Source organism: Microtus ochrogaster, linkage group LG4 (assembly GCF_000317375.1).
Source record: "Microtus ochrogaster isolate Prairie Vole_2 linkage group LG4, MicOch1.0, whole genome shotgun sequence".
Lineage (NCBI taxonomy): Eukaryota > Metazoa > Chordata > Mammalia > Rodentia > Cricetidae > Microtus > Microtus ochrogaster.
This window is the reverse complement of record NC_022030.1, coordinates 12,236,039-12,248,952: the sequence shown is the minus strand read 5'-3', so window position 1 is coordinate 12,248,952 and position 12,914 is coordinate 12,236,039. Positions and strand designations below refer to the sequence as shown.

General features: G+C 41.7%; 1 protein-coding gene across 1 annotated transcript; it reads right to left on the bottom strand.

Moving 5' to 3' along the window:
• Positions 1–347: 347 nt before the first annotated feature.
• LOC106144160 (hephaestin-like) lies at positions 348–3,330 on the bottom strand. Its single transcript, XM_013351410.1, has 3 exons — positions 3,324–3,330; positions 1,813–1,995; positions 348–613 (listed from the first exon to the last, which is right to left on the bottom strand). The coding sequence occupies exons 1-3, from the start codon at positions 3,328–3,330 to the stop codon at positions 348–350; spliced, it is 456 nt and encodes a 151-aa protein (XP_013206864.1).
• Positions 3,331–12,914: the final 9,584 nt, after the last annotated feature.

Genomic DNA, 12,914 nt, shown 5'->3' with positions numbered 1-12,914 from the left:
TCTACAGCACCAAGTCTGCCTGCATGCCAACATGTTTCCTACCATGATGATAATGGACTAAACCAAACCTCTGAATTTATGCCAGGCCCCAATTAAATGTTTTCTTTTGTACAAAGTCACTGTGGTCATGTTGTTTCTTCACAGCAATAAAACCCTAACTGAGACAGGAAGATTAAACCCAAAAATGGTTTCTAAATTTACCCAGCACATTAATGGCAGAGTCAAGAAAACTGACTTCATTCCAGTTATTTACATCAAGAAGCCTGGAAGACAGATGGCTCCAAGCTAGAAGCCCTACTTCCTACTGACCATTAACTACACTACATGTATTCCAAGGGTGAGAAATACTAGACCTTACTTTTCAAGTGGCTGTTCACTTCACAGCTAATTAACCAGGTTCCAGATTTCTGGGGCACCATCTCAGCAGTCACAAAGGTGGCTGGAAAAATGTGAGCAACATCAGTGCGGTGTCCACGGACGGTCAGTAGCTGTCCGTGGAAGAAAGCTGTGTGGACATCTATTTCATTGCCCATGCCAAACAGGTGCCAGGCTACATGTTTCTGCGCACACATGTTCAACTCTGGTAAGTTCCCAAAGACAAACCCATTGATTGCTGCAAAAGAAAATTTCAGAAATTAGGAAAATACATATAAATGGGAAAAGCCTTACCATCTGACAAAAAGAATAGATAACGTTCAAATGAAATTTTAAAGAGAACACTGCACTGAACATATGCCTTATTTCATTAAAATTTTACAGTTAAAAATAATCATTAGTCTAAATCAAAAAATTGAGAAAACCAAGACATAAAGAATTGAAGATACTTCTATGTAAGAACTACAGATCTATTAGGTAAATAAAATCAATATTCTAAATCCAGTGATCTGACAAAGTTCTGTGAGATGTTATTTCCAAGCCATTCTTTTTTTTTCTAGCCAGTTTCCTTCTGAAATTTTCACAGTACACTGTTACATTACCTGACTATCATGGCCGCTGTAATCTATTTTTGTCAAACTCAAGATACATTTTAACTACCTAATCCTTCCTTTACATCTCTCCACTAAGATTTCAGCTCCTTTAAGGCTTTGAGTGTATCCCCACAACCAAAGTAGCAAATCATTTCCTTCACTAACAAAAACAAAGTCAGGCTATTTCTATTCCTAAAATCAGTTCTCTGTACATTTATTTATCTTTAATCAATATGACTAGTTCCTTTAGAGACATTAGCCAGTTATCTATTGAATTCCAGATGTGCTGACCTCTGTGATTTCCCCAAATATGGGAAACTCGATGGCATAATTTTTGGAGAACTGCATTCATGCTCTCCCCTAATTTAAAAAAAAAGATATAAGCCAAAAGTAGAATATAAGGAAGATACTTTGAAGGTAGTAGCTTTTCTCCAGAAAATAGATAATTCTGCCATCTTGCATCCTTTTAAAATCAAGGCAATATTAATTACTGTATCAGTCGGCAGCTCATTTAGGTGACTAAGCATATCATGTATGATTCAGAATCAATAATCCTGTCTATTCTACATTATGAGAAAGATATTTTTAATGGCAAGGGTACAGCCTATGCAGGAGAGATCAGATATGAGATTTGAATTTGCCATTTTTGATCCATAATAATATGATCCTCAATATTTTAAAGACAAAAGAAAATCCACATACCCCTGGTCTTTCCACCTACTCTTGGTCTTGGTGAGTATTAAAAGGACAACATATATGAATGAACTCAACAAATATTAGGCCTAGCAGACACGCTACATAAGATTCTCCATTGTCACAATGCAGCTACTTCCTCCTAGCTCACCATGCATCCTATTGCTTTCTTGAAAGTCTTCATCTTCTTTGTCCACTGAGGTGGGATCAGAACAGTAAGCAGCAATGTTGTCGTCGAGGTACCAGCTAAGGTTCTCATCTATCACGCTGAAGAGGAGGAAGAAATTATGGTCCACATCCTTCCTCTGAGGTGGGGAGTTACCATCCAGAGTCCCTGGACAAGCATAAGAAATTATTCTTCATAATACGTTACGAGGGGTTCTCATAAGAAAAAAAATAAGAAAGGAGGGAGAGGACCCTAGAGGTCTGTCAACAATAGAAAAGGTTTCTGAGCTCCTTTTCATTTCAAAGCTTGCCAGACGAACCTGTGACATAAAGGAAGAAAACACAGGTCCTAGAATAATTCTGTCCCAGCACCCTTAGTGCTTAGTGCTTAGACCTAACACAGTTCCTTCGATCCCTTGGTCTTCAAACCTGACTACTCTTTGGGAATAAGCCATTTCAAACCAAGCAGCTGCATCCTGGTGGCTGCATTTTCCATCTGATTCAACCTAAGCTCTTCTTAGTTACCTTACTCAAATGTGAGTTGGCTGCCATCATCACTAACTTGAATTTTAAAAATGAAATAGGAAATAACAGAAAAGTAGTGTGGTTATTTGGTGAGTGGTTTTTTTGTTTGTTTGTTTTGTTTTCTTTCTTTTTTGTCCTTCTGCAGCACCCTTCCTGGTGCAAGGAAAAGGACTCAGGGGGTTCTGGTTCAGCCCCTCACTGCATGGGATCCTGGGTGATAGTCTCACTGAGGCATGAGCAGTGCTCCCTGTGGAAGAAAAGTCAGCCTCCTTATCCCTTTTAATTATTGGAAAGAACAGATAATATAGAGTTAGACTGAGCACAGAGGTGACTGGGGATCCAGAAGTCAACACGACTGCTAGATCTGCAGCTCCATTTCTGGGCTCTTGGAACTGCCTTCTTCATCATTTCTGCTTGGTCTCTTAGATGACATCACATGTGCTAAGATAGCTGTGGGGGACCCTCAGGCAGGATGCTCTTCATTCAAATCACCTAGCAGAAGCCCCAGGCTGTGGCTTCTCTTTAACTAGATCAACCCAGGGAACACACATATGTCTGAGATGACCCTCGTGGGAAAGACTGGAACATGGCTGGCTGATATGAAGAGCTCAGTGGATGTATTAGTTATGAGCTGGGAGGAAAGGAAGGAGGGGAAAGTGGGCTGTTCTTACAGTAGCAAGAAAGCCAACTTCACACAAAGAATAGAAGCCATTCGTGTTTGTGGAAAAAGCAAAAATGCCAGAAAAATGTATTTACGAAGATTTTTTATTCCTGGTTTGTGAGCAAGGGGAACAAAGCCTGGAGCCGGTGTGTAATTTCCAACCAAAATCCAAAACCAAGTAACCACAAAATCCCAAAACAAACCAACAAAACCCTCAAAGATTGCAACCCAGATGGGTTTGGTCATAAACTTTGAAATTACTTCATGTGTGACCCAAAGAAGTCACACCCTGTGATAGCAGCCATTCTTACTGCCCATTCCGGATCAAGACTGACTTTCTCTCTTTCAAAGCCTTACAGGAGCCTTGCCTTGAGCTCCTCAAATGGGAGACAGTTTTAGGAACAGGTTACATTCACTGCTTTTGAGGAGAGTCCCTGAGTGCAGGAAGCCTTTGGTCTAAGCCAGCTTGGAACATATTGCCTGGGTGATGATGCTGGGAACCTGGAGAACAAGTTTTCAGCACAATCTTGGAGGAGAGAGCTTTAGCAGAGGGAAGAGTCTAGAGAATTGATGTACAATATTAGCGAGACTCCCCAGTATTCTAAAGGGATGTCTAAATTGACAGAGTAGCAAGAGAGACCTTCCAGACAAACAACAGCTTTTCAGGCTTCCTTCTTTTTTTTTTTTTTTTTTTTTTTTCAGGGAAAGAGTTTCAAGCGTCCCTCAGAAGAAGCTGCCATCCTCCAAACCCCAGGGAGCAGCAGTTCAATGCAAGTGTGGCTGCCTGGGGCTTCTCCCTCCATCCTTGATGGCAGAATTTGCCCTTCAGGCTCTTGAGTTTCCTGGGGGTTATCTCTGCATAATGACTCTGTGATCCAAATAGCTGATTAGAGACCCTGCAGTCCTCTCTTTGTCAACACGTTACACTTGGTGCTGCCAAGCACAACAGCTTTTTTAAATTATTAAAACGTTCGTCATGGTAGCGTTTAAAGTGAATTTTCAGGGCTGCGATAGTCACACTGTGAGAAAGGCATATGTGTTTACGTGGGAAAGTGTTACCCCTAGTGACTTCTCCTTTGTCCCAAAGATTCTTTCTAAGGATAACTAACTGTAAAGCTGCACCAAAGATCACAATGACTATGTCTCTGTGGACTGATGAGAACATTATTTCTCTCTCTCTCTCTCTCTCTTTCTGTGTGTGTGTGCGCGCGCGCGTGCTTGCAGGCATGTAGAGGAGCCACTAACCCCATTCTTATCATTTCATGTCCACTTTCTTTTGTCAACTCCAGAGTCATCCAATGCAAAATCAGCTCAGCATATGCTATGGATGATTTGAATGTGATGCCCCAAAGTTCAGCTGGTAGCATCCCATTCTGTAAGGATTCGAAGGCAGGGGATTTGGGGAAGCGGGATTAGTATCTTTATAGGAGACCCCAGAGAGATCTCTTACGTCTCTGTCTTGTAACATTAGAGTGCAAAGATGGGCAAAGTGGTCGTCATCAGGCACATACTCTGCCAAGGACTTGACCTTTAACTGCCTCCAGAACTATGAGTGATAAACTTCTGTTATATAGGAATGTACCCAATCTGTTTATTTTCATAGTTTGTGATGGCAGCCCAAACTGAGGAACACAGTAAATATTATTGGTATCTGAAGCCTTTGTAATCAAATTTCAGTAATTTGAGAGTGTTCTATTGTCAGAATAATACCCAAGACTTATTATAAACATCATATCTGATATGACCGTATGTATGTGTTCATGTGTGTGTGCATATGTGTGTACATGCATACATGCATGTATATACATGTCTGTGGAAGCAGAGGGTGGTATCAGGTACCTTTGTTGATTGTTCTCCACTTGGTTGTTTGGAGAAATTATCTCTCATAGAAACTGGAGCTCAGTGATTCACTGTGACTGGCTGGCCAGGAAGTCCCAGGGATCATCTTGCTCCCTCAGAACTAGGATTACAGGCATACACTGCCACACCTGGCTTTTGAAGGGTGTTAACACAGACCATCTTTGATAAACTGGTATTTTACTGACTATCCTGTCATGTAGATGGCCATGTCTGATTTCTATGAGGAGTCAGAGGGAAATTATTGGGAGAAAATTAAGCAGAAAAAGGCACTTTTTTTTCCTTTTAAAAATGTTTTATTTTCTTATGAAGAAATTCTGGCCAAGGTAAATTGATCTAAAGACAGGGAGAAAACTCATTGTCTTTTCCATGGCTCATCTATTCCACCTGGAGACCCAACACTAACGGTTGGCCATAAATGACTAGCTGATGCTTCTGTATTGATTTGTGGTCTACAGCAACCTTGCTTCCTCTCTTCGGTGACATCATTTTCCTGTTCGTTTCCCACAGTTGCATATGTGGGTTTATGGGATGCAAGCTAATCCAACAAATGGAAGAAATTATACCTCATGTCGGAGAGCTTTCATGTCCAGAATTTGGAACAAAGGAGCCAATACTTGACACATCCATAAAAAACCAAGAGAGTGATGAGATAATGGGTGAAGAAGGCTTCTTAGCCTGAGACCAAAGAGTCCTGCTTGCCCAATGTGGAAGTGAGTGGTGTGGGGGTGTTCCTTATCACCCTGGGTCTCTATTCTCCTCAATATGGACTTCTGGGTCAGCGGACACATTGGACTAATGGACAGATGTTTATTCCGCAATGCCCAGAGGGTTGATCAGGATTGAATATCCATCAGCAAGACTGAAGAAGGCTTCTTAGAGGTAATGTAGTGTGGTTTCAATGAACTGTAAAAGAATAAAATTCCAGAAACTATGATAATTAGACTTGTGGAGAGAGACAAAGAATGTTTAGAATGTTCTGTTCGGTCAAAAAGCTTTTACAGCAGAACCGTCGCAAGCTGCCAAAATTTCTGAAGTCACTAATTCTGACAGCTTCCCTCTTCCATGATTCCAGAAACAGTCTGAAGTATCAGGGGAGTGTCACGGATGTCTCTGGACTAATGGCTCTTATACAGAAGGAGTCCCCCTTCTTTATTGTCTTTTTCTGCTGCCTGATGCCCCTCTGGAGACTGTTGGCTGAGGTCTTCTGCTGCACTTGCTCCTTGCATTCAAGCACCGTTGAACCAAAACTCCAGCTTTTTGCAGTGTGTCATTGCTCTTTGATGTATACTCATGCCTTAGGGTCCTCATACATGAGGCATTATAGTGCCAGGAACTAGATGTACTTCCATTCCATGCTAACTGCTTGCACGAAGCCCACTTACCAAACAATTTTCACTCAGAGCTCATAGGATTGTCCAAAAGGGAGAGCACCTTTTAGAAGTTAGTGTTAGAGCTCCCCAAATGATGTCTTACTATCATGTGACATTCACAGAGAGTTAAAAAGGTGAGTGTCACGTGGTATGGAGCCTTGTTTGACCATGGAAAGATTCCCGGGTTAGCAGTACATGAAATAAGAAAACTAACGATTTAGGTATCAAGTCTGTACAATACCTGTAAGTCATCTGTGATCTGTGCAGCGTAGGACAATGTGTAGCATGGAAGACGGAATGAAAAGTAGCCTGGATAGGGCCTAGCGGGGATCTTCAGGCTGGGGCTGAGATACTCTCAGAGGGGATAGCAGGTGTCTTTGTAGTTGATGGAAAAAGTACCGCCTTATGCATCTCTCTAACAGAAAGTGAAGTCTCTGACATTGGGAGGAAGAGCTTTGTGGTGGACTTCGGATCTTCACTTTACTCACCTATAAAGTGGGATAAGTCCTACAAGATCAAAACAAACACCAAAAAAGACAACTGCAATTGTGAAAGCATTAATTTAATGGTTAATACTGTCCTGCAGCTTTTCCTGTATACTATTTAGATGTGTTGGTAAACACATGTTCATCTTCAGCAGGTAAGGAAGGAAGATTTGGAGAAAAGAGTGGACATCTATTTAGTACATAAGGCATCCATAAGGGATGCCATGCTATGTACTGCTTGTGCTAACCCAGTGAGGTGGGAGTCTGTGACTTAGAAAACTTGTTTGCATCTCAGAGTGCTCAGAAGGCAGTAAGGGATGAATCCATGATTTAAATTCAAATTGATCGGATCCCCCAGCCTATGTTTTGCCATTTGAAACATGATACTCCCACCCTGTGGTAAGTGAAAATTGGGTGAGAAGTGTCTAGAATGGTTGGCTTTTCTACTTTTAGCGTTCAGTTGGGGGAAGGTGATTTTTCCACCTGCTTTCAAGAGCCTCACATGAGAGGAAGGTGTGGGAAGCATCACAGCTAACATCATCCTGCAGCTGGTCAAACTCATCTTTGAACCAGTTCTTCTCCTTAGGAAGAAACAACTAATTTCTATATTTCACTATCAGGATTTTACTAAACTCCCATTTTAGCCATCTTTGAAGCACTCAGGCAACTGTAAGACAGGTTTTTATTTTTTGCATTATTTAAAAAATAAATTTGCAAGTATTGCTTTTTCCAAAAGCCTTCCTTGTTTCTTAGGAATAAAAGAACTATCTATTGATACACATATAAATGTATATATGTTACAGAAGTTAGTTTATTCCTATAATTCAATTGCTTTGCCAATATACTTATAGATAGGCAGACAGAAAGACAGATAAACACACAGACAAACATACTAACATGAGGGGGTGAACAAGGGAGAGAGAGAGAGGGAGGGAGGGAGGGAGAGAGAGAGAGAGAGAGAATTCTATTCTAGAAATATTCCTGAGATATGTTGTAGGGAGGGGGTCACTTGTTGGTTCCCAGCTGCTTAGCCCCGAAATAATCACACAGAAACTGTATTATGGTAAAGTAATCACAGCATACAGAAGGAAATCCCACATCAGAGAAACACTCAGAAAAAAATTTATTAGAAACCTAAAAATTCCTTGGCCTTATTAGTATTAATACAATGTATACATGCACATAGAATATGCATGTTTATCAAGAATACACACACACACACACACACACACACACACACACATATATATATATATATATATATTCCTGCATTTTATGATATTTAAAGACCTAGGAAAAATTTGTCTTAATAATGTACAAACCCATTCCATTTTGAAAGCATCTCTTCTTTTACCTGTTAAAACTACATCTGCCTCTAGGCAATATGCTTCTGGGAAGATGACCCTGCCCTTTTGTTTTGAGATTATCCGGTCCCAAAAAGGGGAACATGGGATGTACTCACTCATAATTGGTTTCTAGTCATAAATAAAGGACATTGAGCCTATAATTCATGATCCTAGAGAAGCTAAATAAGAAGGTGAACCCAAAGAAAAACATATAGTCATCCTCCTGGATATTAACTTTCATCAGGTGATGAAAGGAGACAGAGACAGAGACCCACATTGGAGCACCGGACAGAAACCCCAAGGTCCAAATCAGGAGCAGAAAGAGAGAGAGCACGAGCAAGGAACTCAGGACCGCGAGGGGTGCACCCACACACTGAGACAATGGGGATGTTCTATCGGGAACTCACCAAGGCCAGCTGGCCCAGGTCTGAAAAAGCATGGGATAAAACCGGACTCGCTGAACATAGCAGACAATGAGGACTGCTGAGAAGTCAAGAACAATGGCACTGGGTTTTGATCCTACTGCACGTACTGGCTTTGTGGGAGCCTAGGCTGTTTGGATGTTCACCTTACTAGACCTGGAAGGAAGTGGGAGATCCTTGGACTTCCCACAGGGCAGGGAACCCTGACTGCTCTTTGGGCTGATGGGGGGGGGAGTTGACTGGAGGAGGGGGAGGGAAATGGGAAGCTGTGGAGGGGAGGAGACAGAAATCTTAAATAAATAAATAAATAAATAAATAAATAAATAAATAAATAAAAGATTATCCGGAGGCTCTTCTTATGCAGAATCCCTCTTATTTTGTTTCAGAGGCACAACGGGTGCAGCCCACTGCTAGCTCTGATAGTTAAGTGAGTGTGGCGCCTCATCTTTAAATGAAGAATTGATGGAGTTGAAGACTGGCACAAAACAACCAAAATGAAGTCACTTCTGAGCTTCTCCATTTGCTCCTCATGCCCCTGGACTCCTTAAGAAACAGATATCAACTATCCAAGTTCCAGATAAGGGACGGAGGTGACAATGGTTCTATGCCAATCGTAGTCTTCAGCATCTCACTTTTTGGAGAAGCTTCTATTCGCTATCAAGGCAGGATCCATAGAAACTGCCACAGCCACTACCACTGACAAACCTGTACATTGAATGATGCCCTGCATCTCATCACCGTTGTTCACTTGTTATCCTCTCTAGGATAATGTTGACAGCTTGTTTCGGATGGATCATTAAATCTGAGCTGACTGAATCGACCACTTTCTACATCATCTCTCTTAAAATATTTCATTCTCTATGAGTCATCTGTCTGTAGCAAGGATTTTCTTTTCAGTCTCTTCCCTTGGAATTGGACAGCTTTGGTGGGTGGGCCTTGAGCCACATGTGAAAGAAATAAATAGACCAGAGCTGACTATCTACTTCCCCTGTCCTCTGAGGATATGAGTGGGAATGCGAAGTTCAGACTTCACCACCTCCACTATCAAACACAATCAGGTGTCCGCCTTCACCATTGTCACACTCAAACATAACTTGTGAGCAAGCTGTAACAGAGCTCCCAAGGTTCTACTACTGTGACTTCTGTGTCATGATGAGCTATCATCATCCATGATTGTGACCAAATAAGCCCTTTCTCCCTTATGTTGTTTTTGTCAGAATAGTTAGCCATAGATGCATGAAAAGAAACTAAGAGAGAAACTGGGTACCAAGAAGTTGGACTATGAAAAACTGAACCACAGAAACTGGACCACATAAAGGACCACAAGGTCCTATGGAACAGGTTTGTTGAAGGGGTTTGGAACTTGGGGCTAGAAGTTCTACGTAGTCTAAAAATATTTAAATGCTGGAAGCAGAAATTAATGGGCCTTTCTGTGGGGAGCTTTGATACCAGTAATGTTAGGAAAGACAGGAAAAGTGGAGATCATCAGGTTTCAGAGGGTAACAAGGACTGTGTCAGGAACTGGGTTAAGGGTTGTTTCTTGTGATATATTGACCAAAAATCTAGCTTCATTTTTCTAGTGCACTGAGTGTGAATGAAGTTGAATGTGAAGTTAATGGGCTATCTTGTTTAATAAAAGAAAGGTGGGAGGGAACCTTAAAGTTTCAGAAAAGGAAGGTGCAGAGAGCAAAGCATCTGTAAAGGCTGAAGAGATTAGGGCCATTAATGAAAAACCCCATCACTGTCCCAAGGCAACAGGAAAGCATTTCCAGGGTTAGCACACATACACTGATAGGAACTTAGTTTAAGGTAAGCAAACAGGCTATACCTTGAGCTGGCAGCTGAATCTGGCAACAATGTCTACATGATGTGGGATTTCCCTCTGTATGCTGTGATTACCATTGATAAATAAAGGAACTGCTTTGGGCCTATAGTAGAGCTATAGGGGAACAGAGCTAGGTGGGGAAATCTAAACACAATGCGGGGAGAAAGAAGGTCAGAGTCAGAGAGAAGCCATGGAGCTGCCGTCAGAATCAGACATGCTGAAACTTTGCCGGTAAGCCACTGCCATGTGGCGAAACACAGATCAATAGAAATGGGTTAAATTAATATGCAAGAGTTAGCCAAGAAGAATCTAGAGCTAATGCGCCAAGCAGTGATTTAATTAATACAGTTTCTGTGTGATTATTTTGGGGCTAAGGGGCTGGGAACGAACAAGCAACCTCCTTCCAACATCTACATAGCATGGGTTTTGAAGGCAGAGATAAAATACTGAGGTCATTGTGGATCGCAGACAAGGCCAAGCACTGCGTGGCAGGGTTTGACTCTCTTCTGTGAGGCCCGGAAAAGATATTACATTCAACTGTGAAAGTGAAGCTCAAACTGCCGTGGAGATGCCAGGATATTGGAGATGCCAGGACCAAAAAACATCCACTAAGGAAGCCTAGAGGTATAGAGTGGAGCTGGCTTGGCCAAAGCCTCAGAGAGAATCTGTCTGCTGCAGAGCTGAAGGAATGGGCTACACAATCATTTTGGAGTCCACTTGGTTACACCACAAGCCTCAGATACTAGATATGAAGCTGTGGAATATAGTGTTTGCCCTGCTGGATTTTGTGATGTTTTGCTTTGTTAGTTTCTTGTTGTGCACTGATTATTCAGTTGACTTTGTAACAGCAGGGCTTGCTCTGTGGCACTGTGTCCTAGAAGTATATAACTTGGTTTTCACTTTGTAAGAGCTCACAGTTAAGAGGATGGACTTTTAGAGAGTTGTGACTGTTCATAAAATAACTACAGAAACAGCTAAAGTGGGACTGAGTGTATTTTTATCATGTAAGATAATTATGAACTTATGGGAACTAAGGGTGAGCTTGTGGGAAAAAGGGTGAAGGGTATGGGTTGAAAGAGTTATGTTTGGAAGTCAAGTTGACAATCGGTAGGGTTGGAATTATTAACATTGACTGTCAACACCACACCTAGGAGACAAGCTTTCAGGCACATCTGTTAGGGGTTGTCTTGCTTATCTTAACTGGTGTGGGAAAAAGACTCTTTTAATCATGGGCAAGGTCATTGGCTGGTTTGACGAGTCTGCACTGCCCCAAATGGAAAAAGCAACCTGAATACTCACATGCAAGTCATTCATTTGCTATTTGTATTATTAACGATAGATGAAATATGACCAGTTCTCTGAAGCCACTGCCACCGTGGCGACCTTGCCACGAGGGACTCTAAGCTGGAACCGTGAGACATGTCACTTCTCTCTTCGATTGCTTTTGTTCCTATTATATCACAGCAACTGCAACGTAAACTAAGACACAGGGTTTGCACACGGTCAGAATCAGTCACCTCAATGCTCAGTTCCACGTTGCTAGGAGATATTAGATTGTAAGAGTTGCCTGGTGCTTTGCTGTGGGTCCAACACCAAGTGAAGTCAAGGACAGAATGGTCAAATCTGTTACACACTTAATTGGAGCTTCGTGTTTGTTTGTTTTTCAAATCACGCACACTGAGAAAATGGCATTCTGAAAAAACAAATATAGACACCAGGCAATCAGCCCAGCTCCAGATTTTTACCTGCCTGCCATTTACAGGATGCCTTGGCCCACTCATAGCTTTGAACTTTGACGATATTTGAGAAACACTGATCTAAATCATCGATGGTATTCCACTTCTCGTGGTTTGACTTAGGAGTTCTCAGCTTTGCAGTGAGAATGTATCTTCTGTTTTTATTTTCCTCCACATGTAGTGGAAAATGCTTTCCAAAGATGCTGGGCAAAAGCTGCCTGTAGTTACCACTCAACCACCAGATCATGAGGGGTGCACACTTGATGTGCTATGGGGTGCTGTCTCGCGAAGTAAAGATGCTTGCTGGGTTGTGCATATTATAATATACCAAATGCATTTCAGCTTAGGATATTTTCAACCTACTGTGGGTTTGTCAAGAGCAAACTTTATACTTAGTTAGCGAGCATCTGAACATATTGAACCATGTGTGTACCTGCTGAGAAACCATTCAAGCCTATATCATATTTCATATGTCCCCCAAATTAATGAGTGAACATAAATATTCTCCAAACTCCTAAGTGTCATTATTGTTCTGAGTTTTAGCAGTTTTATTGACCCTGAAGGCACAAGGAGACCTCAGAGAAGCAGGGAATTGCACCCAAAACATATACTGGGTATTACTAAACCACAAGCTCCTAATTTAGCTGGACATTTTCTGTTTAATTATCTCCAAAGGATAAACCCTAGGTGAGCCCAGAGAATAAATCAAGTTGACCTCAGAGAGAGTCTTGAGGAGAGGAGGCCACAGAGCTTTGTCAAGGGTTGTTCCCACGACAGCAGCACTCAGGGGTTGTTTATCATGGTTATGAGGGGGTTGACACAAACCACACCTTCCAGAAGAGTATTGCTCAGGAATGT